This window comes from Python bivittatus, unplaced genomic scaffold, assembly GCF_059951505.1.
Source record: "Python bivittatus isolate LINGU-HERP-01145 unplaced genomic scaffold, Pbiv_v1 ctg000020_np1212, whole genome shotgun sequence".
Classification (NCBI taxonomy): domain Eukaryota; kingdom Metazoa; phylum Chordata; class Lepidosauria; order Squamata; family Pythonidae; genus Python; species Python bivittatus.
This window is the reverse complement of record NW_028277030.1, coordinates 52,963,305-52,991,176: the sequence shown is the minus strand read 5'-3', so window position 1 is coordinate 52,991,176 and position 27,872 is coordinate 52,963,305. Positions and strand designations below refer to the sequence as shown.

The window sequence follows — 27,872 nt, the reverse complement described above, 5'->3', positions numbered from 1 at the left end:
ATTTTGGAAGAGATGGCTTTGGAGAGAACTTTATAAAATGGGTAAGATCAAATTTATATTTTACAGAAAGTATAAATAATTGTTAATGGAGATCTAACCAAGCCTTGTGAGATACAAAAAGGAACAAGACAGGGATGTCCACTGTCTCTTCTCTTGTTTATTTTGGTTCTTGAAATACTGAATAGAGATATAAGACAAGATGAGAGAATTGTGGGAGTAAAGATTAAAAAAGAAACTTATAAGTTGAGGGCTTTTGCCGATGACTTGATATCGATTTTGGAAGATCCTTTCAAGGGAATTGAAACATTAATGAAAAAACTAAAAGAATTTGGTGCATTACCAGGTTTTAAGATCAACAAACAGAAGACAAAGATGTTAGCAAAAAACATGAAAATAGAAGATCAAACAGAATTGATGATTAAAATCGGTTTTAAGATTGAGAAAAAAAGTAAAATATCTGAGTATCACTATGTTTTACTATATATATATATATATATACACACACACATACACACACAATATATAATTGTATGTTATTTCAAAATAACTACATTAAGACATGGAATGCAGTTTAAAAAGTTTTTTTTTCATTCCATTTTTTTTTCATATGGGGATAAACTTTCTATGTTCTATTTGTTAGAGAAAGTTATAGGTTTGAAGGTAAAAGGGACCTATTTGATTTAGCCTATTGGTATTTTCATGCCTATGGGGATAAATCTTCTATGTTTTAGTTATCAGAGAAAGTTATAATTAAAATGCATGATAGATTTATTTGTTTAAGGTTAAAATATATGGGTTATTATTATTGAAACTCTTACTGCTTTTGCTGTGTAAGATTGACTGCTGAATTTTGTATAATTTGGCTATTATTATTACAAATGGGAAGAGGTTTTTTGTTTTTGTTTTTGTTTTGTAATAATAGAGAAGGTCTTAAGTTATTGTAAATGTTTATGCTTGTTACACTGATACTGAATTTACATATAGGTTTTGCCTTGCCCTAGAGTTTGCACACATGCACGCATATGGGGACAGATATTTCACATGCATGTACATTTACATCCTAGGACAAAGTGGACACCCTCTAGATGCATGGATTTCAACACCCAGAATTCTCAGTAACTAGCCGCAAAATTTTGGCAAATCTGAACTCCAAACATCTGGAAGACTCCTAAGCTGGGGAAACTTCCCCAAGAAGAAGCCACCTAGTATTCTCCAAAGGTTTGAAAAATCAAGATCCATTCATAGTGTCAATAAATTTAAATCACACAAAATGAAAATGTAATGGTGTCAACCACAAGAAAAATTACAACCAATGTAAAGGAAATGGTGGCTGAAGGGAGCCACTCCTTCAAAGTTAAATCTTCTCTCTGCATGACAAAGGAGTACTTTAGAGATTCTTTTTTACTTTTCTAATTCACCAGAACCATCCCCTTTTCCTGCCTCAGGAATCAGATTCAAACCTGAGTCACAAGTAACTTTCTCTTCCCTCTTTCCTTCCCGCAAGTGGCCTTCACAATACTCCTTGGCTAGCATGGCAGCAAGACTGTCACTTTAGCAATTCTTTAGGTGTCACAGGGTAGGAGAACAGACTGAGAATGGTTTGCAAATCAGTAATTGGCATGCAAAGCAGAAGTTATTATGTGTGCAGGATTGCCCTGTCGACTTAGAAGAAATTAATAGAAGAGTAATTTACCAGAATGGACACTGGAGCTCAAGTTAATGTGCTTCCTGAATTTATAGTTGAGCAGTAATGTTAGCTACCACAGGCAAATGGGTTAGACTGTGAGCTTATAGAGGCCAGGTGAGTCCCTTTAAAGCAGTTTGCCATTGAAGGTAACAGAGATTGGCAAATTTTGCTCACTTTTGCTATTGCTTTGAGACTTCATGCTCCCTAGACAGGATCAAAAACATGTCAGACATATTAATCCAGGAACGAAAGGAGCCCATGTGGTTTGATGAAGACATACCAGATGCTTGGTACAAAGTGGGTATTGATTTGTTTACAAAAACAGGAAGATATAGGAGTAGTACTCTTGCTTTAAGAATTCTTTAGCTGTCTCATGGTAAGATTGGTGTGCAAAGCAGTAGTCAGTGTGCAGAACAAAAGTTTCCCTAAGTGTGTACAATTTCTCTATTGATTTAAGTTAAATCAAGAGTTCTTGTTAGCCTCAGGGTCTCTTATCTGCAAAAACAGCACAGCTCAGACCTGACACCCAAACACTTCTATTAGGGGCTGGTGATGCACTGCTAATTTTTCTTGCAAAACTCCACTTGTTCTGCACAAACCAAAAACTCCAGGGCAAAAAGAGTGTTATCAATCCCTTTCATGCATATTTCAGCATTTTTAACAGCCCAAGTTCAACAGCTAAATTTAGCCATTGTGCTATCACTCTGAATGAATTAGTTTATAATCTGCACATTAACAACTGCAAAGGTGGGACATTTTCTCAAAAACTGGCAACCAGTATGCATTTTTAAATTCTTTTATTAACATCCAGTCAGCAAAACCTGAAGGAGAGGACATAGTTAAAACTTTTAGTGCAGCATTTTTCTCCAAGCTGCCCTCCCCCCGCATGTGTTAGGATTATTGTTCCCAGAACTGCATCCACAAATTTGCCATACAAAATTACCAATATGATTCTGATGGTGGAGATGTCATATTCCATTTAGAAAGCATAATGGGAAGGAGGTGCAGATTTAATATGGTTGTTATCAACTGTTCAAAATTAATTCAATTCTTGCCTCACCTTTCTAAACCATAAGCACTTCTCAAGGCAGATTGTATTAGTAAGAATCACATTATCAAAATTAAACCATATCAGATCACAACATGGAAAAACAAGCTTCCTTAAAATGTTATCTGTCTAGCAAGTCAAAAGGCTGCAGCAACTAAAAAGAAATATTTATTCACAAGTAAAAGTCAATTAGAAAGTAGTCCACTTTAGCTTCAGAGGACATCTTCCATAATGTTGGTGCAGCCATTGAGAAAGTCCTGTCTTTTACCCCAACCAAATTTTCTATTATAGACAAGAAAAGAAAAAAGAAAAGAAAAGAAAAGAAAAGACCTCTCCAAAGGAAAGATTGCCTTCTCATGTCTCTTTAATAGCAACATTTTGAGGAAATCAGATGGTTTTTATGGAGGGGTTGTTAGAGAAAAGGAGACAAAGGCCATGGCCTAGTAATTCAAGTCACTCTTAAATATGCAATGACCTGATAAAAAAGGTGGCAATTCTACAAGTTAACTGAGGGACTATAAGAACCTAACTGAAAAAAAAGTTTCCTGTTTATGACATCGTGATCTCTGGACTACTTTTTTCCTGTCTCATTTTCCTGATGTCTTTTCCTCCTGTGAAGGTTTAACTTATATGCACTCCTCAATTTATATGTCTACCTCAAAGGTTTTCTCCCTTTTGTGTGTATTGGGTCAAAGGATTGTTCTCTTTGAAAAAAGGGCAACTAAAAGCCAACAAAATATGTATGGAATGACTTGCTTTGGAGCTGAAGAGGCAACCTTTGCAAACAGAAGAGTCCCATGAATGTACCAGAGAACCTAATACAGTCCTTCTATTTCAAGGTAATATGTGTGTTTAAAGTCTTACATTTCATTCAGTCCCCATATTTATAGCCCAAATTACCTCTGTATCCTGGCCTTTTTGATTACTTTTCCAACAGGCACTAACAAAAATATATTAAAGTCCAAGCGACTTCACTTTGTTGCCACAAGAAGGTTTAGATGGAAAGAAGTTATATATAAATACAGTACTTTTCATCTTGGTACGGTTCAAACATTTTTAGACAAAGCACTGGTTAATAATGTTTTCCATGCAGTGTGACCTTACACACATTGACATTCCTCAAGCGAACTCAACCTTTGTGGATGCCATGATTCAGAATGCCATTCAATCTAGAGGACTCCTATCCATTCTTCTGCCTTTAGTTTTCCATTTCTGCCTTAAGATTCACTTTCTGAAAATAAACAGGCTCTGCTGGGTTTTTCTGTTTTGGCGAGGGATTCTCCCCTAACTTTCCTTCCCCTAAAGTATGTGTGTGCGTAGGCGTATAATTCCTTAACACAAACCTTGAAGCTCCATCACGCCTACTGGTATCTCCCTCTTGCGGGTGTAGCTGCTGACCTTTAAGCTAGATATAGATTGGCACTGGAGGACTGGAATATTTATTGCTATATAGAAAGGTGGGTCACATATTTCTGTAAGCCATAATGTGGTTTGTCTGGTTTGGTGTTAGCAAGTTAGATGAAACTAGCCAGTGGGATTAATAAGGCATGCTTTATAATTTAGTATGTTGTGTGGACCTAGAAAATTGTGGTGTGTTCAGTGAACCATGGCTAAATAAATGAGGTCTGTGAACCCAGACTGATTCTCTATAGATACTATCCTGATAGTTAACCTATCACATAATAGGTAAGTTATTAGAGAGTTAACCTAATTTCCCCAAGTAGGCATGTGTACTTGTTTAGTATTCCCGTGTATGTAGCATAATGTGCAGATCTGTACTGATATTAGTCTTTTTGCTTAAGGTTCTGGTGGCTTAAGTTTCTCACCTGGCCTCTATGATGCATCTACTTGGGATTTGTTTACAGCAGTCTTTCTTTCTCAACCGGGGTGCTTTCCGGATGTGTGGACTTCAGTCCCCAAATTTCTCACCCAGCATTGCCATTGCTGAGAATTCTGGGAGTTGAAGTCCACCTGCAGAATTTTGCATGTGTAGCTGCATTGCCTAGAGGCAGATCTTGGGCTGTGACAGGACAAGGCAAAAATTAAACCTCCCCCAGCCAGTCAAGAATTCTTTTAGAACAGGCACAGTTGGGCTGCTAATTTGCCTTTGACAGAATAAGAAAGAAGTGATATTTCAGAAAATGTCTGTGAGGAGGAGTAAGTCTTCTTGAGTCACAGAATTCTCTAACAATCTCAATTACTCGTAATTGTCTCAGAAGCCATCTGCCAATTTTAATATCCCATCTGTTAAATTGAGACAAAGTAGCAGCCTCCTTCAGAAGGACATTTGGAGAATGGAGAAGACAGTGGCACTATAGAAGCAGCAATAGTGATACATTGAAGTACAAGGCAGAGGACATTATTCCCAAGAAATAGCAGAGGACAGAAAGGGGACTCACCGTGGGACCCAACATGGAGCAAAAAGGATATGAAGCAACTGTGCCTTCTCAGTAATCCCTCTATCCAAATCATGCCCAATTAGAGGCTGAGAATTAAGTAACAGCTGTGTACAGATATGTTGACAACTGGTACAAACCATTTAGATAAGACATGTACAACTCTGAAAGAATAAAAGACCAATTATTTAGCAGTCTTCTCCAACATAGAATCACCAAATGTATTGGGACTGTAAGTCCCAGAAAACCCAGATATATGTCCTGAATTTTTGAGAGGTGGATACCTTAGGAGTACAGTAGGTTGGAGAAGCTAAAGAATGGTGTATAGCTGACCACCAAATCATGCTAAAGATTCCTCCACTGTATGCATTTTGTTTGCCTGCCTTTTCTATTTATAAAAGGTATACCATACCTATGAAAGGTATAGGTATAAAAGACATTGGAAAACTGATGTAAAGGGTTCAAAATTCATCATTCATGATACTTTCTCTTCAGTGTGAGAAGAGGGTGGGTACATGGGTGGGTGTTTTTTTTTTAATTTCTTTTTACAAGATGTATTATTTCTCTTGTTCAAAGGACATTTAAGGATTGGACAGTTTTGTTACCTCTTGTTCTTTTACTGTTACATTTTCATCTTCTTTGGCACCACATTTCAAGTGGTTCTTGTTTCCTTTCATTTTCCTTACTGATTTTGCTTTCCATCAATATAGGCCATGCCATCCTTATGTGGAGCACTTCATTCGGTTAATCAGTTGTGATAGTTAATTAAAGACTGCAATCAGTTTAAAAAGTGAAAATTAAGCTGCTGTTTAATTTATTTATTGCACTGTTTCCTGCTTTTCCTCAAAGGAGCTGAAGGCATTCCATATGTTCCCCTCGATCATTAATCCTGTCTTTACAACAATTGACTGGCCCAAGTTCATCCAGCAAGCTTCTTGGTTAAAGAGAGCACTGGGGTCTTTATTTGAAAGTTCATATGCTTTTCCATTGCTTTCATGCTTAGAAATCAGCTCAAATCTACATTAGCCCTAAAACTGATCTTTGAAGGGTACTTGTTTTGACAAAAGCTCAGACAAAACATACCATTCAAAGTTGCTTCATGAAGCAACAGAGCTCTTCACTTCTAACTGTGAATAGAGTCATGCTCTTCCATTGCAGTGAATGGGAGGAAAGTCAGAGAAGGGCAGAAAAGAAATGGTAGAATATTTTACTCAGCCAAGTAAATACCGATCTGGACACTTCTTTGTAACGAATGTGGGGCAGAGAGTTAAAGGAACTTGGAGGGAGAGACAATTAATAGTGGATGGTTGACAAATGAGAGAGTAAAAAGAGGGAATGGAGAAGAGAGGAATAGAATTTACTCTTTGTGCATAGAGGAATAGGTGTGTTTACGAAAAGATGAACATTGGTAGATCTTATGAAAAAGCAAAATCTTATTCTGTACCTAAGCATGAAGTTCTCTACTTTTCAAGAGAAACAACTTTTTTTTAATATCATCTGTTTAGATTTAATTACCTAATTAAAGGTTTACCTTTACCTAAACCTAATTACCTAAACCTAATTTAGGTTTAGTTTTCATCATTGATAAATGGTCCCTTAGTAAATGAGAGACAGTCTATAATACCTCTCCTCTACCTTTTGCAAGCCTAAGATAATGCATTATCAGAAGAAGAGCTGATAGAAGAGAAAATAACATCAGTATAAGAACTATACATTTATGATCTGGGGGTTGTGGCAGCAGGATTTTAAACTGTATTCATTTATCCCCCAGATAAATTTAGAAAGCAATAATTGAGCAAATAAATAAGTCTGGCTGCAGTGGCAATTACAGAAATACAGCCTAATTCTTCATTCTGCCTTCCCAGTATCAACCTATTATGCTTTTTGCAATGGCAGCCAATGTGCCCTGCTGCCTCTTCTTATGTTGTCATCTTACCCAAAGTGTGATCATGTGGAGTAATTTGTAAGAAAAATCTTCCGGCATTTAACACTTTTCTTTTCAGAAAGCAGGTTTCATAAAACCATTTCTTTATCTTTGATAAATTAGTTAAAGCTTTAAGTCCCAACTGTCTGCTGCATAAAGCCATCTATTGTGTTTGAGTCAATGCAGTTCTCACAGGTAGTTAAGCTGAACACTGATTTTATGCTTCAAAGAATTGCATTACTACCTTAAAGGTTTTTCAATCAATCAATCAATTAGCCAATTGGTTAATCAGTTAACCAAACCTCAAGAGCCACTTATTTATAAATTCCCGCCAGTACATGTACACTGATCTGTTTATTTTTATATCGCCATTACTGTATATTCTCTTCTGTATCTGAGGAACATCATATTAGCAGAAACAGTCCTGTAATCTTTAACCAATATGTAAAAAGTAATATGCTATATTTTAAAAACAGAATGCTGGAATAGCAGTTCTCTTTGCACTCATATTATTTTACTTGGTTATGTAATATTCAAAAGCCAAATAGTGTGTGATCTTTTCCTAACTATTTCATAAAATGCATAAAAGTGGTATATTGAAGAGGATGGCAAAAATGGAAAGAAGATACATCTCTCCTGTTTTCTTGACTTATATTTTCTTGACTCAGGACCAAGGACAGCTCCGAAGAAAATGGGATGCTGTACAAAGATGCATCTAATAACCTCCTTCATTTTTTTAAAAAAATACATATCTTATTGTTATGTTTTAGTTGAAATCCATTACATTATATGATTTTTAAGTCCTAAAGAAAAAGTTTTCACTAAATTTTATTGTTGTTTGGTCACTTCTGACTCTTCATGACCCAATGCTGATAATTTTGCTAGGATATCTGAGAGTCAGTTTGGTGTAGTGTTTAACATGCTGACCTGGACAGCAGGAAGTTGTGAGACTGTTTTCCACTTTCTGTTTGGACTGAAATTTCTATCATCCTTAGCCAGCATGGCCAATGTCATCAGCTTAGAGAATAATTCTGATTTTTCATAAACATCCAGCTGGCTACAATTGGAAACAGACTGCTGATCTAACACAGCCCTCGGGTTTTGATCCAACCATAGTAATTTTTGTTCCCATTGATAACTGGTAATTCCACTCCATTGAGATAATTTGTAGGGCATATAGAATGCAAGAGTAGTAATTATACTGTGGCAGTTAACATTACATGCAATCCTAGATTCTCAGATGAAGTTCTGCACAGAGACTGCAGGTGCATAGCTTAACCAAGCCCTGATTCTTTTTGGGGGCCCTGAACCTTTTGAAATCTTTATGGTTGAAGAACCTTCAAGGGATATTGCAAGTTCACTGTAGCTCTTTGGTGAAGTATGTGGAGATGGAATGAGGCTTCTCAAATTAACTGATACCTCCTATGTCACTTCTTCCTGGTGCTGGAGGTGCTAACATTATTATAGGAAGAACTGATGATATTTGGGCAGCAGCTCCACTTTAAATAGCTGCAGCAATTGTGGGAACAGTGAGCAAATCAGTTACTAGTTCAAGAGTTTTGTGTATTAGTTTCCATGGTTCCTGACCATGCAGCATAAACAATATATGAATCATGAGAGAAGTTCTTCAATGTGATAAATTGCATAATACTGAGCCACACTGGCTGGAAATGTTTAGTAACGTCATTGGGCCAGGTGTACAGTTGGCAACAATCAATATTAGCAGAGGTGGATCCAACAGTGCCAGATTATTTCTTCCAAGAACTCAATTTTCTTGTTGTTTCTTTTTCCTACCAATTTTTACTGATACGAAACAGCAGAAATCAGATTGTATGCCTGCTGGTAGTCCTGAGAGCAGCATCTCATGCCACCTAGTGGGGTCAAGAATCTTTGCTCAATTTGCATACAGCAGTCCATTTGTTTGGATGGGGTTTATGATTGCTGCAGAATAATAGCAATATGACAGACTGCCATTTTTGGCATTCCTCATTCAAACCACTTTGAGAAAAATCTCCAACTATTATATGTTGTTATTTGCAATTCTTCCTGCCTGCAGCAATGCAATCTACAGTGAAATAAGTTGGGCATTTGGGGGTCTGTAACCTTGGGAGAAGAGTTCAATAGAGCACTCAATGCTTCAGCTCTCCTTCCCATAAAAGGAGCCAGAGATGGCAGAGAAAATAAGGTTCTGGAGAAAGTATAAGTAGCAACTTTCCCCTTTGTGCATAGATAGTATTGATTCAACAGGCTTTGATAGTGTCCAGTAGTAATATAGGCATTTTGAACACCAACAATGATGATCTCATTAAGAATAAGTAAGAATGAAATAAATAAGGTGGAATCAGAAGGAATAAAACAGCCTGCTTTGCGCTATAACTCAGAAGAGATTTTGTCTGCTTGGCGTCTCCTAATAGTTTATGGAAGGAGAGCGAGGAAAGACAGATTTCCTCTGTTTTGTCCCTAATGTTGTCCTTAATTTCTTTTTATATTTTTCTTCCTCTTAGAAAACTAATACAATGTTTCTAATGATTTTCTGCATAAAGGAATCACTTGGCAGTTGCATATTAGGTGATTCAATTTTATTTTAATTTTTACTAGTTGTTGGGTAGATTGCATTGTACAGAAATGCAGTTTCATTCTTCTTTTTCAATCAGAGAAAAAAACAAAACCATGGTCTAGGCCAGCTAAATAAAATGTATGTAGTGTTTCCTAGAAAGCCATGTCTAAATCCCAGCAATTATTAAGAGCGCTAGAGGATGTGTGTGTGTGTCTATGTCTATGTATGTGTGTATTGTATATATGCATACACACACTCTCCTATGATAGTTTTATGTATGACCGATCATTATACATAAAATACACAATAAAAAAAGAAAAGACATTACTAAAAACATATGGGATTCTTTCAAAGAGTAATGGGTCTCTTTGGGTAGATTAGCCCTCCAATTATTTTAAGATACTTCCTTACTTCATTGTTTAAGAAATCAACCCTATTCAACACACAATCACATTTATTTCAGCAAGAACGAAATCTCAAAGAATGAAAAAAATCCCTACTGAATTCACAGATCAAACCCTTATTAAACAGATAGGAATAGGCTGGCAGAGAACACATTTTTGCTACAGTACTTGCAACATCTGCTACAACATCTGCAGATATCAGAGGGCTTGCTGAGCCATCAAGAGGTGTCCCCACTCCCTAAATAAATAAATATTTCCAAAAATCATAAAAGATTTGGCAAACTTTCATCAATCTCATGTGAGATATTGAGCATTCACAGAAAACTACTGAGCTGCAATACTGAAATCTCACAAGATGTTGCCATTCTCCACTGAAATAGTGTGAGTTTTAGTGTTTTCTCCTGAGTTCAAATCATTTAATTTTGGGGGGAGCTCAAGCCATCGTGCAATACATCCAGGTCCAGAAAAGATTGCTGACTTGTGACCTGTTCAACAGCTAAACTTAGAATGCATTCAAGAAGTGGAACACTGAGTTTCAGGAAGAGAGCTCGCAATATTTATTTCAGTGAAAAATATTTCAGTGAAAAATATTTCAGTGAAAAATTGCTAAAAAATAAAAGATGTCCTGCAAATGTGATGAACTGTATTCATGAGAAGCAGATAATGATCCCAGAGCCACACTCTGACTGTTTCTTATGCCTTTTGATTTCTGATTCTTATGCTTTTTCTATTAGGGAAAAAATTGGTGAGGGGAAATTCTTGTGCAAGTTGGCAATGGGGTTAAAGCACAGATACTATACCAATATAAGCATTTCCTTGAACAAAGAAGCACCAACACTATACATACATCTTACTGAAATAAAATATGTTGTTGTTGTTTAATATCATTTGCCATAAGGTTGGTGTCAATTCATTGAAGCCAAACAGATAGAACTTCTCCAGGATGATATCTCCCCAACTTGGCCCTTCATGACTTCCAACTGTGCATCCATCATTGCTGTAATTGAGTCCATCCACCTTGCTGCTTCTTGCCCTCTTCTTTACAGGTACTGCCTACAGTTCCAAAAAGAAGTCAAGGATGGCTGCAAAGTTTGCATGGATATCAAAGATCAGAAGCCTGGAAAAGCAGAACATTCAATAAAAATAAAAAGGTGTATTTTGTACTGTATACCTTTACTTAAATTAGGAAGTATAAACTTGAATTTATTTCAAAATTCGCATTGGAAAGATAAGCATAGATTTATGCTTAGGACTTTTAGAAGCAGAGAATTCTGATCCAGGATGCAGAACCAGCTTTATGATGATACCTCAATCTCTATATTTTATTATCTAGAAAGGGATATGTGATTTTTTTTTCTCCTTAGGTTCTAAAGTGAGTTTCCTTAAATACTGTATCTGAATTAAACATTACATTTTTTCAGTGTTCATCCATGGGCTTTTTCTTTAACAGAAAGTTTAGCTAAAAAGGATGCAAAACACTTACTTTAGATTAGTTCTAATTTTTATTTTATGATCTCGCATTGTAAGCCATCTGGCACTTCCCGATACATTCAGTTCTTATAAATGATGGCACACACGTGCCTCTATCTGTGATTTTTATTTTTAGCCTTCACAACCTAGTTCTATTTTTTGCTAACTAAAGCCTTGTTAAGAAGGGGACATTGTGGGAGGACAGAAGAGCAGGTAGCTGGAGAAGGTAAGCAGGTATTGTACAAAGTGGGGGCAGGTGGTGCATAAGGTGCAAAAAGGTATGATGCTGTTTTGGATGAAGTGGAATATGGATTTCATATAGGTAACAAAAAGATGATGCTGTTAATTGTCTGGGTGGAGCACAGCCATTCTGATGACACCACTCGCTCTCTGCTTCATCCTCTTGTGATCAGTAAAGGAGATTACCTAAAATAGTCAGAAAAGCAAGCACAAAGACTAAACTGGCAAAACTGGCATTGTCAATAAAAATATAATTGTGGAAAGTGAAATACCAGCACTTGAACTATTATTTCTTTGCTCCCTTCCCTCCAGAAAACAACTGTCAGCTCTGAAAGAAGCAGTGGTCTGTCCTCTTCTCAATAAGCCATTGGTGGATCTAACAAAACTGGATCAATTTTCACCTGGTCTGCAAGCTTTCCTTTTGGGAGAAGCTTGTTGAGAAGATGGTAGGCTTATAGCTCTAGAACGCCTGAAGGAAGCAGATTATCTGGACCATTTTCTGTCGATTTTTAAGTCAGATGATAGTACTGTGATAGTATTCATCACACTGGTTAATGACCTTTGGTGGGTTCAGGATGGAAGTGGTGCATCCATTCTGGCCCTTTGGATCTCTCAGTGGTTTTCAATCTTATCAATCATGGTAGCCTTCCGGACCAGCTTAAGGAGTTGGGACAGCAGGGGGGAGCTTTAGCAATTCTCCTCTTTCCTTCAACTCTGGTTCCAGTCAGTGGTATGTCTGTGTGTGTGTCTGTGTCTGTGTGTGTGAAAGGTCCAGCTCTAGATCCTCTGCAAAGCAGGATGCCTCAGAGCTCTACCTTTTCCCTATTCTTATTTAACAACTATACAAAACTGTTGGGTGAGGTTATCCGTCAGCACAGGTTTAAGTATATTGATGATACTCAGCTATATATCTCTTATCATGAACTAACCAAGTGATGCCATCAATATTTTTCCCAGTGTCTGAAGGCTGGGAGGATCTGGATGCTAAACCCAAACAAGACTGAGTGGCTGTGGATTTTAGGGCCCCCCTGGATCTGATGACTCTCTGTTTTTAGTTCTGTATGGGAATATTCCTTAGACAGAACTGGTTGTAATTTGGGGTACTCACAGCTTCTGCTTGAGGAGCAGGAGGTAGCTGGGCCAGGACAGCCTCTGCACAAATCCATATTGTATGGCAATTAAGCCCATTCCTGAATCAGGAGGCTCTGTTCATGGTCATTCATGCCTTAATTACATCCCGGCTGGACTATTGTAGTGCATTTGATACTCTTTCTGTGCTTCTAAGTGGATTTCTGGATTTCAGTTATGTGGATAAGGTCCAGAATTTAAAGATCTTGCTGTGCACAAACAGCAGACTAAACTACCACAGTAGAATTCACTCATCCTAGAATGATATCCATTGTTTTCCATTTCATGGGAGTGTTTTTCCCCCTCTTTCATCAAGCTAACTCATGTTAGACAAATCCATTAGAAGAAGAAAAATATCTTAGCATATATGCTAAATGTAGTTGGCTTTCGATATCCAACTAAGCTAAAACCAATCAAACCATATTATGTGATATGCTCCAATATATGCTACTCCAGCACTACACATTTTTTCCCAGGATATGGGGCCTCATTGGCTGTTGAATGAGATGCTACAGCTGCATATCCAACCAAAGGACTGGCCAGGACGAGCACTAAATTTGATTTAATCTAACTTACAATTAATTACATTTAACCTTAATTAATTTACTTAATGTGATTGCTGTTCTGTCATGTATTTAATAATTTCCTCTTTCAGCCCCATTAAAATTGCAATTTGGTGACAACTTTGGAAAGATCTCTGGGGGCCATCTTCAAAGTCTTTGAGGAGCCACATACAATCTAGGGTTTTCTTCCTCAGGGGTAATGGCACTTTTAGTCGTGTACAGTATATATTGGAAAATGGTGTGGGGGTGTGTGGGGAGAAATAAAGGTTTGAATGGCTGCATGGCAGACTCCATTTCTAATGTTTTTCTGGATAGCTCTGGGATGTAATATTAGAATGGCACCTTTTGTGGCAGCAGAATATAATCAACCCTTTCTTTTTCATTTTTCCAAATTAAGCATGCAGACAAAAATAAACCACTGAATCTTGCCTGCCTGCCAGAATTTTTTTTTTATATAGGTATGTGCTACATAATGAAAAATATTATACCGTTGGAGAGTTTTAAGTTTTTTCCCTGCAACAGAGCTATTACCTAAACTTATTTTACGGAGAATTTTCGCGTGATCATGCACAGACTTAGATTCCTAACAGCAGGGTGCACTCTACTACAAGAAAAACAAACCGACAACCAACTCTTTCTGGTTCTTGTATATTTGGAATGATTTCTTTCAAACAAGGGTCTGTTACTGAACGTAGCTATACCGGATGCAGGCACTGTATACTGCTATGATAGAAATGCTGTTGATTTGCAAGACCGAACCCCCCTGTTCTGGTTAGACAGATTTGTGACTATTGAGCAATTATGTGCATGGTTAGAACAATGCAGGGGGAGAGATGGGCACCCTTGAAGAGCTCCTGCGTTAAGTAGCACACCCACAGCTGCAGCAGAGGATTTCATCTTGCTGGGCGAGGAACCCTTTCCCCACCAGGGAGCACGTGCATTTGCTGCACTTGAAGCAGTCGCTGTGCCATTGGCGGTCTTCAAATGAGATGAACTTGCCTCCTCCAAGAGCTAGAAAGAGAAAACAAGAGATGAGATCGTGGGATCGTATGGAGTTTTCAGCAGATTAAAAAGTGTTTTGCTTGCACTGTAATGAGCAGAGTTCTCCCTTTTCTTCTGAAAAATCTGACACAGTTCAAAATCTGAGAGAAGCAATTCATAGTTGAGATAAATTACTCATGTAGGGTTTTTTTGTTTCTTTGTTTAGGTATTCTGGCTTGAAAACACATGATCTAACACTGAATTACTGTGTTCTCATATGCCTGGGTAGTTCATTTTTCTCTTGAGAGATACAGATTCTGAAAAAGGAAGGAGTGCTACACCGGGACAGTGATTTCTAGGCATTTTGCCACAAACTCCCCACATTCACAGGCAAAAGCCTGCTTGCTGTCTCCACACCGTCTCCTTCCATGCACTGACATGAGGAATGGCTAAAACTGGTTAACTGAAGCATGTAAGGGATAATACAAGTAACAAAATTCAGCTAACTGACAATGGTGAGCAGATTTTGAGGGATAGTTACTGATGAGCCTGCATGTGCTGTGCTAAATGCAACTATGATCCTGCACAAGTATTTCAGTGAGAAAAGTGCAAATAAGAAATAGGATTATGAATATCAAAGAGCAGGATTTCATCAGGCTGGAGACCCATTCACTTCGATTCTCTTAGTCATCAGAGATTTCTACTGAAGACTATTCTTGACCAGCAAGTTTGTGGTAAGGGTTGTTATAGCATGGGATACATATTATAATTCAGGTGGCAAACACCCAATTTTGGATAAATTTTTAGTACAACATTTAGTTTAGAAATCCCTTTACAAATGAAGGGAATGGGAGGCATACAGTGCATAAATGCATTCATACTCCTTATCTTATTTTGCCAAAACATGGGAACTCTTATGGTCCCAAAGATGAAAATGTGTGTATGTGGGGGTGAGAATATTTGTTTAGTCCCTGCATTTTCTGAGTGTTCACATGGTTGTAGAAAGTTTGAGAGAGCCTACATTAGCACTTCAGCTTAGCATTAAAACAGGACTCCCTCATCCTTCTGGTCAAGGCATGTATCTGACTTTCTAACACACTCATCACTTCCTTTCTAACCATTTCAGTGATCAGAATTTTTTTTTTTCCTAAAAAGGGACTTGATTTTTGAACATGTATAATTCATTGAAGGATTCAGTAGGCTTATACACTCCACAAACAGTGACAAAGTGCTGATCAATATGTATTTTGAACCTAGTGACAGATACTGCGGAACCATCAATATATACATATGTACTTCTTCATGTTTTCTTTCAATGAAATGTTTTGGTGGTTTGGAACTGTTTATATTTTATATTCTTATATAAGCTATTAGAAGGAACCTTCTGAATTGAAAGAGTCCTCCTCTCAATTTTAATTGTTAATAGTTACCAATCATGAATGTGTTTGGTAAAATAGGCTACTCATCTAGAGCGTATAACCTAGTTCTGGTTAGCCAGAAAGGCTCATTTATATGAGACCATAATACAGCCATAACCAATAGCCTTAAATTAGCTTTCAAGCTGTATTGGAAATGCCACCCATATATGTATTCATATGAGAAGGAAGAGGTTAGCTGTCATAGTTGATTAAATTTCCCACTTCTTTTTTTATTGGAAGTATTAATAATTAACTGTCAGTGTTATTCCTCAGTACTGGGGCAAGTGGTCATTCAATTTATTTTTAGGATATCTTGCTAATAGTCTTAAAATCAGGGACAGAGCAATGGCTACACACATGGCTTTTCAATATCCCACCATCTTCATAGCTCCCCCAGAACAACTCTCACTCCCTAAAGGCCTTCCTTTACTTGAGATTCACTTATGAATCATTTTCATCATTTGGATCCATGAAAATGAATCTCCCATCCCATCCCATCCCATCCCATCCCAATTTCCACCCCACCATGAACCTCAGCCTAGACCTCTCTACAAAGCAAGTGCACTTCCTTGATGTTACTATACTAATTGATGTTAGAGCTGTAAGGTTAGACCAGATCAGGAAACTCCACAGGAAGACTGCAACTATACTTCATTGAAATAGGTTAAAATAACAGTCTTGCAAATCTGCCTGTGTCTTCTCTTCACTCCTTCTTATCCTCCATGATGTTGGGGATGGGAGCTAGTCTGAGACTCTTTGTAATTCTCTCCTGCCTCTCTGGATTTAACACGTGTTTCTTCTGCACCTGATGTTTTCCTAACATCCTCTGGATTCCTTCTCCAAGGTTGTCTCCCTGCCTCCCTACACCATAAAACTGTACAATGGACACATAAATACCACATTATACAGGAAATCTACAGATTGCCATGCATCCCTACATACTTCTAGCTTCCATCCAGAATACACGATCAAATCTATCACCTATAACCAGATTCTATGCTGCAACCACATTTGTTTTGACCCACATAACAGAAATGACCACCTGATTGAATTAAGCCAGGGATTCAGGAGACTAAACTACTCAACCAACAAGATCACTTCCCAGAGAAAACAATAAATGATCATCTGCCCATGCTTCCAAGATTTAGAGCATCAAAAGTAGCCTCGGTATTTTAGTCCATGAGGTATAAAGTCCCTCAGGTACCTCACCCCTCCACATGGCTGCAAAAATGTAATAACCAACCACTTATTGCCATTGTGTTATCCCAAACCTGTTGCCTGAAGTTGCTGCCTTGTTCTTCCTGCTGGTAGAGTACCCTGCTCAGAGGCCTAGACTCGTAACCAATTAGTAGACTCATACGATTGCTTTCAGATTTGCAAGATTGATGTCAGCCTCTCAGGTAGACCAGACAGGAAACACAACAAGATGAACTAATTCTACTTTATTGTAAGGCTACATGAACAGAATCTTGCAAGTCTGAAAGTACATATCTCCTGCCATCCCTTTTTGATCAGTTACAGCAGATCCTTTCTAAGTTTCTTTCTGTGCCCGTTAGTTGCGGGCTTCTCCCCTTTTATCTGATCATTCCCTAAGCAGCATCTCTTCCCCCCATCTTCCAAGGTCATTCTCACATTCCATTCCAAGTAGAGCTTCTCTTGCATTCTAAGAAGCACACAACCCCCCATTGATAAAAACAGCAACATTCCTTCCTCAATCCTGCCCTTCCTCCAGCAAGTAATTCAGTTGAATTTGCCCATCCCTTTCCACTCTAGATTCCAACTGTTGGTAATGAAACCTATAATGTTGTGTCAGACACAATGGAAAGATTAAGGCTGTGATTTCTAGTGCCACTACATATTTCAGATTGCTTTCTATCTAGCTTGAATATCATTTAGTCATATTCACAGTGGAAAATTGTGACATTGCTATCTGATCATATATACTTTCATGATGTAAGGAATGCAAATTCCAGCTATGCCTACAACAAATTTACTTGTCCCAGGACTGTCAAAATGGAAGATGTTTATAGGTAACAAGATTATGAACGGTCACCAGTAATGGGTTCGGTGCAGGCTGCACATTTCTTTGCAAAGTGTTTCCTGAAGCACTCCAGGCAGTAAGGATGTTCATCTTTGGAAATGAATCGATGTCCTGCAAGCTGCTTCTTACATCCAGTGCATAGAAAGCATTCCTTATGCCATGGCTGATCACGGTAAGTCACACCACCATTGGGGATCACCTAATATATGAGAAAATATCATTAGTGCCAAATGATGAATTGGCACATGGTTGTACCAAAATTACAGTTAACAATAATTACTGCTCCTTGATCAAATTTTGGAAAGAGGTAAATGGAACATGAAGGAAAGCACTATAGGTAGGCCTCATTTAGCAACCATTTGCAGTTATGACAGTGATGAAAAAGTAACTTTGTAATGAATCCTCACATTTACAACCTTTGCAGATCTGTAAAGCAAAGGAAAGCTGAAGTAAGATCATGAGTACAGTTGTGGTTTCACTTATCAACCACTTTGCTTAACGACCAAGTTGCCAGTCCCAAGTGTGGTCACTAAATGAGGACTATCTGTATCATAGTCTCTAAACAACTTAACAATTTTGTAATTAATCTCTCCTTTTCTTCTCTCTAAGGCAGTAGTGAGGAAACAATAACACTCCAGCTGTTGGTAAATTATAGCCATTCCAATCAACATAGGCCATTGTGAGAGATGCTGGCAGCAGTTTAGCAAGATCAGGGGAGTTTCAGGTTCCTCTTTACTATTTTAGGGAGCTGTCATGAGGAACATCCTATGTCCTTTACATCACTGTTGGTAGATTTTGATGCTAAAGCCCATGCTACTTTAGCTTGTATCTAATTATTTGAAAACTTCTGTATGCATCTGAAGAGGCATGAGAACCCAACATACAAACCAAGATAATATGAGCATCTGGAACTTATGTATGGACCAACAATCTCTTTTAGTTATGTGTTATGCTTGTGGCACAGATACAACTAGTGCAACTACCAGGTGTGGCTAGTAATTTAGTCCACACCTCTCTTTTCTTGCTAAAAAGAATTATAAGGAAGCCTTAATTGACCAAAGTGATGATAGGTGGCCCAAGTCAATAGCTATGGGCGATTTCTTACTCTTTTGCTGCACTTTGCATAACATTGCCTACTCCGAAAAGGGAATAGTGTGATATCTACAGCTATATCATCTATTTATCTATAGCTACACCTTGTCAATATGTTCTCTCTCTTCACTCAACAATCATCAGATGTTATGAAATTGGTTTTTGAAATTCACTCAGATGTTATGCTATTTCTTGGGGTTCTGCAGGGTTTTTAAGACAGGTGTTTCTGTGCCATGTCTTCATGAGGTATTCTGGTGATATTTGCCATCCTGTGCTTTCTTCCATCAAGGAGAGTATGGAACGGCTAAGACAGACCTATGCTTGCAGGGGCTCAATTGAATTGTCTCCAAACACAACTGTCACAAGGGGCTGATGGTGAGGTCTGGATGGAGGCCTTTTACCCAACCTGATGGATTAAATTAGACCTGGGAGACAGTGATTCCCTCTTCCTGCTCTAGCGAGGACTGCCTTTTTGTAGAAGAGAATAGAGGTTTTATCTCCCACCACAGTACCAAACCAAAGCCACTGAGACTTCCCATAAAAATAAACTTCCATAAAAATAAACAGAGATGGTTCTGAGACTGCTTCCATTGAAAGCGTTGAACAGAAAGAAAAAGCACATGGAGAATGCAGAAATGTGATGGCTGCTTTCTAAGCTATGCTTAAATAAATGGTGGGTGGCTATTTAAAGTACCATCTTCTGATTACTATTAGAAATCAGACAGCCCAGGTCGTGTTGTGGTTAAGATGCTAGACTGGCACAGGGAGACCCAGGTTCAAGTCTACCCTCAGCCACAGAAACCTACTAGGTGTCTTTGGGTCAGTTTCTCTTTCTAAGTCCAACCTACCTCACAAGATTGTTGTTCTAGGGAAAATGGGAGGAGGAACTACTATGTATGGAATGACCAATATACCCTTGCTACGCAAAACATTTGAGCAGGTGATAGCTAATCAATTCCAGGCTCTCTTGGATGAAACTGATTTTTTATTATCCCTTTCAGTCCAGTTTCAGGCCTGGCTATGGCACAGAAGCTGTCTTGGTTACCCCGAGTGATCACCTGTGCCAGGAAAAAGACAAAGGGAGTTGGTCATCCTGAACGCCTCAGCAACTTTCAGTCCCATCAACCACAGTATGCTCCTGGGCAGGCTGTCAGAGTTGGGATGTGGGTGCACTGAATTACAGTGAATTCTGAATTCTGGTCATTTCCAGAAGGTAGTGCTGGGGGATTACTGTTCTGTCTCATGGCAGTTGAACAATGAAGTCCCTCAGGGCTTCATTTTATCCCCTATGCTTTTTAACATCTACATGAAACCACTGGGAGAGGTCATCTGGGTATATGGGCTGAAGTACCATCAATTTGTGGATGAGACTCAGATCTACCTCTCCTTTTCCTGTAACACAGGTGAGGTGGTTGGCATTCTGAACCAGTGCTTGGGCATGTTGAAGAATTGGATGAGGATCAATAAACTGAGACTTAGCCCAGATAAGACAGAGATACTGTTGTGAGTGGTGCATCTGTTCAGCTGCATGAGGCCCTGCCTGTCCTGGAGAGGTCAGCACTCATCCTGAAGGAGCAGGTTTGTAATCTGGAGGTGCTCCTACATCCATCATTGTTACTAGCGGCCCAGGTGGTCTTGACAGCATGGAGCTTCAACTGATTTATTAACTGTGACCTTACCTGGACAGAGACAGCCTTGCAACAGTTATTCACACTCTGGTATTTCCCATTTGGATTATTGCAAAGCGTACATGGGGCTGCCATTGAAAAAAAGTGAACTAATGAATTCCATTAGTTCAAAACAGAGTAACTAGACTGCTCACTGGGATTGGCCAATATGAGCACATTATGTCAGTTCTTGTCTTCTATGCTGGGTGCCGGTTCATTTCTGGGCCCAATTCAAAGTGCTATTTTTGACCTTTAAAGCTCTAAATGGCTTAGGACCAGGTTGTCTGAAGGAGAGTCTTCTCCCATATGTACCTATGCACTTGGACCTTAAGATCTTCTAATGAGGCCCTTTTCCAGATACCCCCACCAAGGGAGGTGAGGTGGGCCTCTAACAAGAGGAAGAGCTTTTTTGGTAGAGACACCACATTTATGGAATTCCCTCCCCAGAAAGGCTCGACTGGCACCCACATTAATATCATTTAGGCACCAGCTGATGAACTTTCTATTTTCCCAGGCATTTTAATTGTTTTTTTTTAATTTGTATCATTTTAGACTTTGAATGATTGCATTGCTGCCGTCCAGTTTGTATGGTGTTTTTGTTCTGTATCTTATTTCATTTTATTGTATATGCTTTTATTCAAATTGTAACTTTTAATTTCTTATATTGTAAATCACCTGTTGAAAAAAACATTTAATAAATAAACATAATTTTTTTAAAAAAATGTATACTTCCTTGAGCTCCAGACAGAAGGTAGGATATATATCTAACAAAGTCTCACTGTGTTCATAGAGTTTAAATAAGTGCCTGAAAAGCCACTGCGCGGCCTCATACCTTCTCTGCTCCCTGCTCTTATTTCCATTCGCCACACTACCTTTTTGCAGGAGTAGCAACACTGTGCAAATTGCTTCTCATAACAGGGCACGCAGTAATTGTCATCATCCTTGGTAATCAAAGGTTTCGTTCCTAGCGGTTGCCGGCAGAACTGGCAAACAAAGCAAGCTTCATGCCAACAATTGCCTTTAAATTCCATTTTACGAGAACCTGCAAATTGAATTGCAATTCCAGTTACTTTCCTGACAAACAGTTCTTATTTTATCAAGATGCACTGAAACACAGATACTAAGGTACTCTTTCTTTACCAGTTGAATATAGCACAGCAGCACGAAGAACATAATCTTGTCAATAAATATTTTCTGTCAAGATTCTTTTGCACTATAAAATTTTTCACAGATTAATCAAAGGATATACACATAACATATTGGAATGGACATTAATGTGTTAATAAAAAGCAGAATAATGATACAAACGAGTGTCCCTACAGTTTATGATGTTTGGTTCAGTACATTTCTTCTAACCTTCTTTTAAGTTTCTTCAGATCTCAGACTTCTAAACTGTGGGATTTTCCTGCTTGGAAAAGGCTGGCGGCTACTTTCTGCAAGTGGCCACTCTTTGCACTACAGTTCCTTTGGTTTCCAAGGCACCACTTATTTTTTTTGGTGCCTTTGAGTCTCTGCAGTTTTCTTGGCAAGATTTTAGTTTGCCATTGCCTGCTTCCTAGGGCTGAGAAAGACTGACTGGCCCAAGGTCCCCCAGCTGGCTTGGTGCCTAAGATGGAACTAGAACTCAGAGTCTCACGGTTTCTAGCCTGGGGCCTCAACTGCTACACCACACTGGTTTCCAAAGCACCACTATCGTGGTACTTTTCTGCATCCTTCATAACTGCAGATGTGTGGACACATGGTGAAATTATTGATTAGATTTATATGCTGCCAACTCAGATAGACCTGTGGCAGCTTACAACAAATCCACAGTAAAACACACACACACACACACACACACAAATGATGACAATTGAAATGTCCATAGTAGCAACCAATACCCAATTAAAACTTCCACTTTAATTATAATTTAAGCAGTCCACACGATTGACCACATTTACACTGTGATCTAGGGCCATGACTAGTGCTTAATATCATAACAACAGGATAAATAAGTGGCATTTTAAATACCATATGTTTTATCATCTGAATATATACCAGGGCTAGAAATCTTCTTTGCAGCTTCAGGCTGCACGTTTTTAAGCTCCTAAGGGGCACAGAAACTGCAACAATGATGTAGTAAGATTCCTGCTGAGGGGGAAATCCCCACCTTATGTACTTGCATCAAGTACGAGTCACTGTTTAATGCATGCTTCATCTTTTGTCTCTCCCCCCCCCCTCCTTCTGCAGTTATCCATGAGGAGGCTGCAGCGTTGCACGCAAACGAGGGGGTTGCTGCAATATTGTCTGTGGCCTGCCTTCATCCTGTTTCTAGTGCGGACACATGCCACAGAACTTCATTTGTCAGAGAAAGGGGAGGTTTTGCTCTGTTTCAGAAAATCTGCAAACTACATGTGCAACTTTATTGCTGCTATAAATATAAAGAGGGTTGGATACTCATACTTTGTGAGGGGATGCTGAAAAATATCTTTCCTCTTGCCCTCCCCAGGAATTACAGGTATTATGTTCACCCGTCCCTTGAGATCAAGGAGGAAATAGGGAAAGGGTTACAATACGGGTTCTGTAGTTTTGGGACAACTTCCTCAGAATCACTTCAAGCTACTAATACTGTAATAAATGTTAGGATGGACACAGTTCACAGAGCATATCAAAACCACAGCCATCTAGATGCTGAACATACAACCCTGGCAAAACTGGGAGAGTGAGTGAGGAATAGCTTCAGAAGAATGAGGTGGGAAGTGCATTGTATTAAATGAGGATATGAAACTGATGTTGCCACACACACACGCACACACTCGTATAGATGATTATTTGCTTTCAATTTCTATTTTCTAAATAAAATAATACAATAAATGGCAGCAAAAAATTCACAGACAGCAGTTAATTGGAACTTTCCAGGATCGTTGCTTCAAGGAATGGAGAAACCATTGTTTGAAACTGCTGTGCAAGGGAGACCTTGCAAAGCAGAGGAGCACAGATAATTAGAACAGTTTTCTATATATGCAATAATTTTAATATAAGCAAAGCGTAGTGAAAACAATGCGTTCCTAATCAGTTAGTGAATTAAGTATCTTTTTTTAGACACCAGCACTGCATACTGAGTCAGTACAGAATGACTTCATTCTAGCTTCAGTACTGTTTTACCTGTACCAGTACATATTTTTATGAGCTTTTTATTCTTCATTTTATTCCTTTGAAGTAAGAGAGGAAGAACAATCATGGATACGTTATGAACTGAAACCTGTCTCTGTGTTGATGTATCAGTATTACTAATCCAAATCAACATAAGTTAATAATGTGTTTATCACTGGTTCCTTGGGAATCCATTGTTTGAAGTAAAATTAAAGTAAGCAAAATAGCCTTTTCTCTATGGAGAGAAAGAATGGGCCAAGACCATTTGGATTAAATACACACACAAACACAAACCCAGACTTCAGCAAGCAGTGTTTGATCTTCCAGAGTTGTTTTAGGGAAAGGACGTCCCATGGCATTCTAGTATCAGCCACTGCCATTTGGCAAACTTCAGTGGCAACAACGGGACAACTCAACTCTGAAATGTAGCTGGTGGGTGTGGGTGTGGGTGTGTATAGGCTTCAGAGTGTAAGTGGACACTGCTAGAGAGAAATGGTGTTACCACTGGAATGGAATAGTGGGGAGCATTTACATCCCTGAAGAATAATTTCAATTACAATTCTATTAGAAGAAAAGGTACTTCAAAACTGCACGGTTCTGCATTGTGGAGACTAGATCAGCAGTGACACACTCTACAGAAACACTGGCCAGTCATTTCCCATTATACTCACCTCTCCTGAATGCCTGAAAGAGGAAGGACTATTAATAGGTTGGGGGATGGAAATAAATAGCAGATCCCCTACAACGGCATATGGTCTGTGCAATGCATATACCATGAAGCATTCACCTGAAAAAGCCCTTGGAAGAAAGAAGAGCTTTTCACTTTCCCCCATAATATTTTTCCTTACCAATCTCCATGAATCCATTTTTCAAGGTTAAAGTGGTATCCCACTCTTTTGATTTATTTATCCCCATTAAGGAATACCCATCTCCAGCTCCCTATTATCTTACCAGGCATAATAGTCCTCTTGCAGTGAAAGCACTTAGATGAATACTCATTAGAATAACATGCTGTACACAGCAGGAGCTCGTCTTTAGCTGCAAAAGGCTTCTCAACCAAGGAGTGATGGCATTTGGCACACTTGAAGCACGTTTCATGCCAGTGGCAGCCTTTATAAGCAAGTTCCTTGGAGAGAGTGAATTCATGTTAGTAAAAAAGCATTGACTTCCCAGATTTCAACTGGACAAAACTATGAGCTGTTAGGCTTCACAATTGTCAACAATGACCTGAAAGATAGTTTATCTGAGCCTGATAGATTATCCTGTCCTTTATTCCTCTTCTGTCTTTCTTTCTCCCTATGATGTTCTCAAGAAGATTGCATATTTACCACGATCTGCAAAGGAATCAATAATTTACTGTATATCTCTTAGGTTCGTGATGGTTTTATGTTTTAAATTAGTACCTTCCCTGCAAAGGACTCATGAAGAAAGTATGCCTCTGCACCCCAGTTACAGCAGACTTAAAATACTGCGTTCAGCTATTAGGCAGAGTGAGGCTTCTGCCTTGAGCAACAGATGGTTGGTAGCTGAGAGAGGAAGGAAATGGGAGAACAGCCATGCAACCTTCTTGACACCATTTAATCTACCGTTCTGCCCTCATTCTGGTTCTTTTATTGCTATGGTGCTGAGATACAGCTGGTCTGATCAGTTTTAATGCATGGAGTGAGACAAGGCTTCTGTCCTTGCTTCAGGTAGTAAAGTGACTGACTTCATTTTTTCTTGAAGGCTAAATTAGAAAACAAACACCTTTTGTGTGGTTCTGCCCTATTGGCTCCAGTGGAATTTACAAAATAATAGATATCATCTTCGCCACCATCTGACAAAATTAGTATGAGGAACATAATTTTTTTAAGAAGAGGCAGATGAAGATCAGGCTCCCTACAACTACCCATGGTAGTTCTAATCCAATTTGGCCACTCTAGATTCACAAGAAATTAAGTAACTGCAATTAGAAACTGGATCAAGATAAAATATAATTTGTGCTTTGGCTACTCTGGTCCTAATGGGCATGGAGTTCCAAAGGTTTCTTCTCCAAAGCTTTCTGGAGATTCTAGGGACTGAACTGTTTTCATGCAAAACGTCACCTAGACTTCCTCCTCCTCACTGTCTGATTTCACTTGATGATTTTACAATTATGATTCATTATTATTTATTCAATTTAAATATCCCCTTTCTAATCAGAGGGCAATCAAGGCAGCTATTCATTGCTGGTGGCTGGTGTCCATGTGCATATGGGAGACAAGGGGTGAATGCGTGTCTGTGTGTGCATCTATGTTTAGAGAGACTGGATGGAAAGACTGAGGCTGCCACTCCTCCTGATGGATAATTTCTAATAATTAACTATAGAAGCACGAAACTGGAAGGACGGAAGAAAGGAAGGAAGGCATTGCTGAAGTACACTTTGTTCCAGTGAAAATTCTGATGAAACCTGAAAGAAAAGGTGGAGCCAAAAAACCCTCCAAAGATGTAGTTAGTTTATTTAGGATTGCCCCATTCCTGGAACTGTGAGGTATAAGAGATAAATCCAAAAATTAAATTGTCATTTAGCAAATACAGTATTTTATTCCAAACACACCAATCTTTCTCCCTTTTTCTTACTTTCTCTTTCTTAGATATCATGCTTACGTAGATAATGTTATAAACATAAAAATGATGAATGTCATTTATTTTCTAGTAAAACTCCCCTTAAATCTTTGCAGTTAAAACAGAGGCCATTGGCAATATAGAGGAAAGGAAGTCATTTTTCACTAGCTATTTGTCAGTGGAATTTATTTTAAAGGTTTTACTTGATCTTATCAATTGAATGAAACTAGGAATAGAAAAGGAAATCAATACTGTTATCTCTGTGGAATAAATTGTGAGAATAAAACAAGTACTTTTTAAAAAAGGGATACTAAGGGAGCTAAGATGTTGCACTGAGGTTAATGCAACTGTTTAACATCTTTCTAAAGCTTCTGCAGTCAGATGATGGATGAAACCAATCCTATCTGATCTGCAGGGAATCTACAAACCATTAAAACTCTCAGTATCTCTCCAGAAGCTTAATCACATGCTTGTCTTTGTATCTTTACAGAATCTATAGATGTTAATCTACGTGTGTGTATACAGTGGAGATAATCTTTGCTTTTCTTCTAATTGGATTATATAGTAATGCATCAGTGGATTATATATTAATGCATAGGAAAACATCTTTATCAGGTCATAATGAAGCCCTATCTCTGTGCTAGCAATATTAGAGATAAATCTTTATTTTAAGTTTTTATAATGGACAGTGTGTGGAATATCAGCAGCGGTTGCTTCTCAGCACAGGGATGGACAATATTGAATTCCATCTTTCATGATCCTCATTACTGGCCCTGCTGGCTGGGGCTCAGAAAAGTTCAATCATATCAGATGGGTGATACAATACCTAGGGAATAAAAAGGTGAAATTTGCAGCTCTCCAAATTCTACTTAATTCTGAGTAAGCAGCCTTGTGCAGTCAGGGGACATTTTAGAAATATTAAGAACTGTACTCTCACAAAATGGCTGCCATAGAGATTCTGCCTATTCAAAACTTAGTGGTTTTTGTGATGTAGTCAGTCAGAAAACTTACATTCACCAGGAGACAACTGGTGAAACTATTCCCTGCAGTCCCCTGTCCCCCTCCAGGATGCTCCCCATCACTCCTGCCTACTTTATCTTTCTTTCCATTTCTGGCAGGTGGAATGTTTCCAAACAAAATATCCATCCATGTTTATTATCTATTTGTCATAACATCTATGTACTATTCTGGGGTCCAAGATACACTTGGAAATAAAGATGGTATTAGAAGCTTGCACGTGGCCTTTAATGGTGAGCAGGTTGCTAGGAATTTTTGCTTAAAAAAAAGTGAGTGGTGAGCTTGCCAGGTGCTAAGATAAATATCCAGGGCCACACTGGTGCCCACTAGTGGCAGATTGCCAATCTCTAGGCTACTTTATTTGGTACAGCTACATCAGACAGTACAGAAAAAATAGATTGTGAATTACTAAATTAGTTGTCCAAATTAAATCAAATGTTTCCAAACCCTTATGCTCTCTGCTTACTCAAAACATGCTGAAAATGAACACATGAAGCTGAAAGATTCCAGGCTAGGAAATCTAA

At 38.5% G+C, this 27,872-nt stretch overlaps 1 protein-coding gene across 7 annotated transcripts in view; it reads right to left on the bottom strand.

Moving 5' to 3' along the window:
• Positions 1–10,048: 10,048 nt before the first annotated feature.
• The window catches only part of FHL5 (four and a half LIM domains 5), a 29,837-nt gene continuing 12,013 nt past the window's right edge, over positions 10,049–27,872 (bottom strand). For 2 of the 7 annotated variants that reach the window (XM_025169726.2, XM_025169725.2), the window contains exons 3-7: positions 24,700–24,874; positions 21,489–21,658; positions 17,870–18,056; positions 14,294–14,428; positions 10,049–11,069 (exon numbers count right to left, since the gene is read on the bottom strand). In XM_025169726.2, coding sequence (XP_025025494.1) covers positions 11,008–11,069; positions 14,294–14,428; positions 17,870–18,056; positions 21,489–21,658; positions 24,700–24,874 — 729 coding nt within the window. In that variant the 3' untranslated portion in view covers positions 10,049–11,007. The other 5 variants (XM_007433074.4, XM_025169727.2, XM_025169729.2 and 2 more) reach the window with 5 other exon arrangements.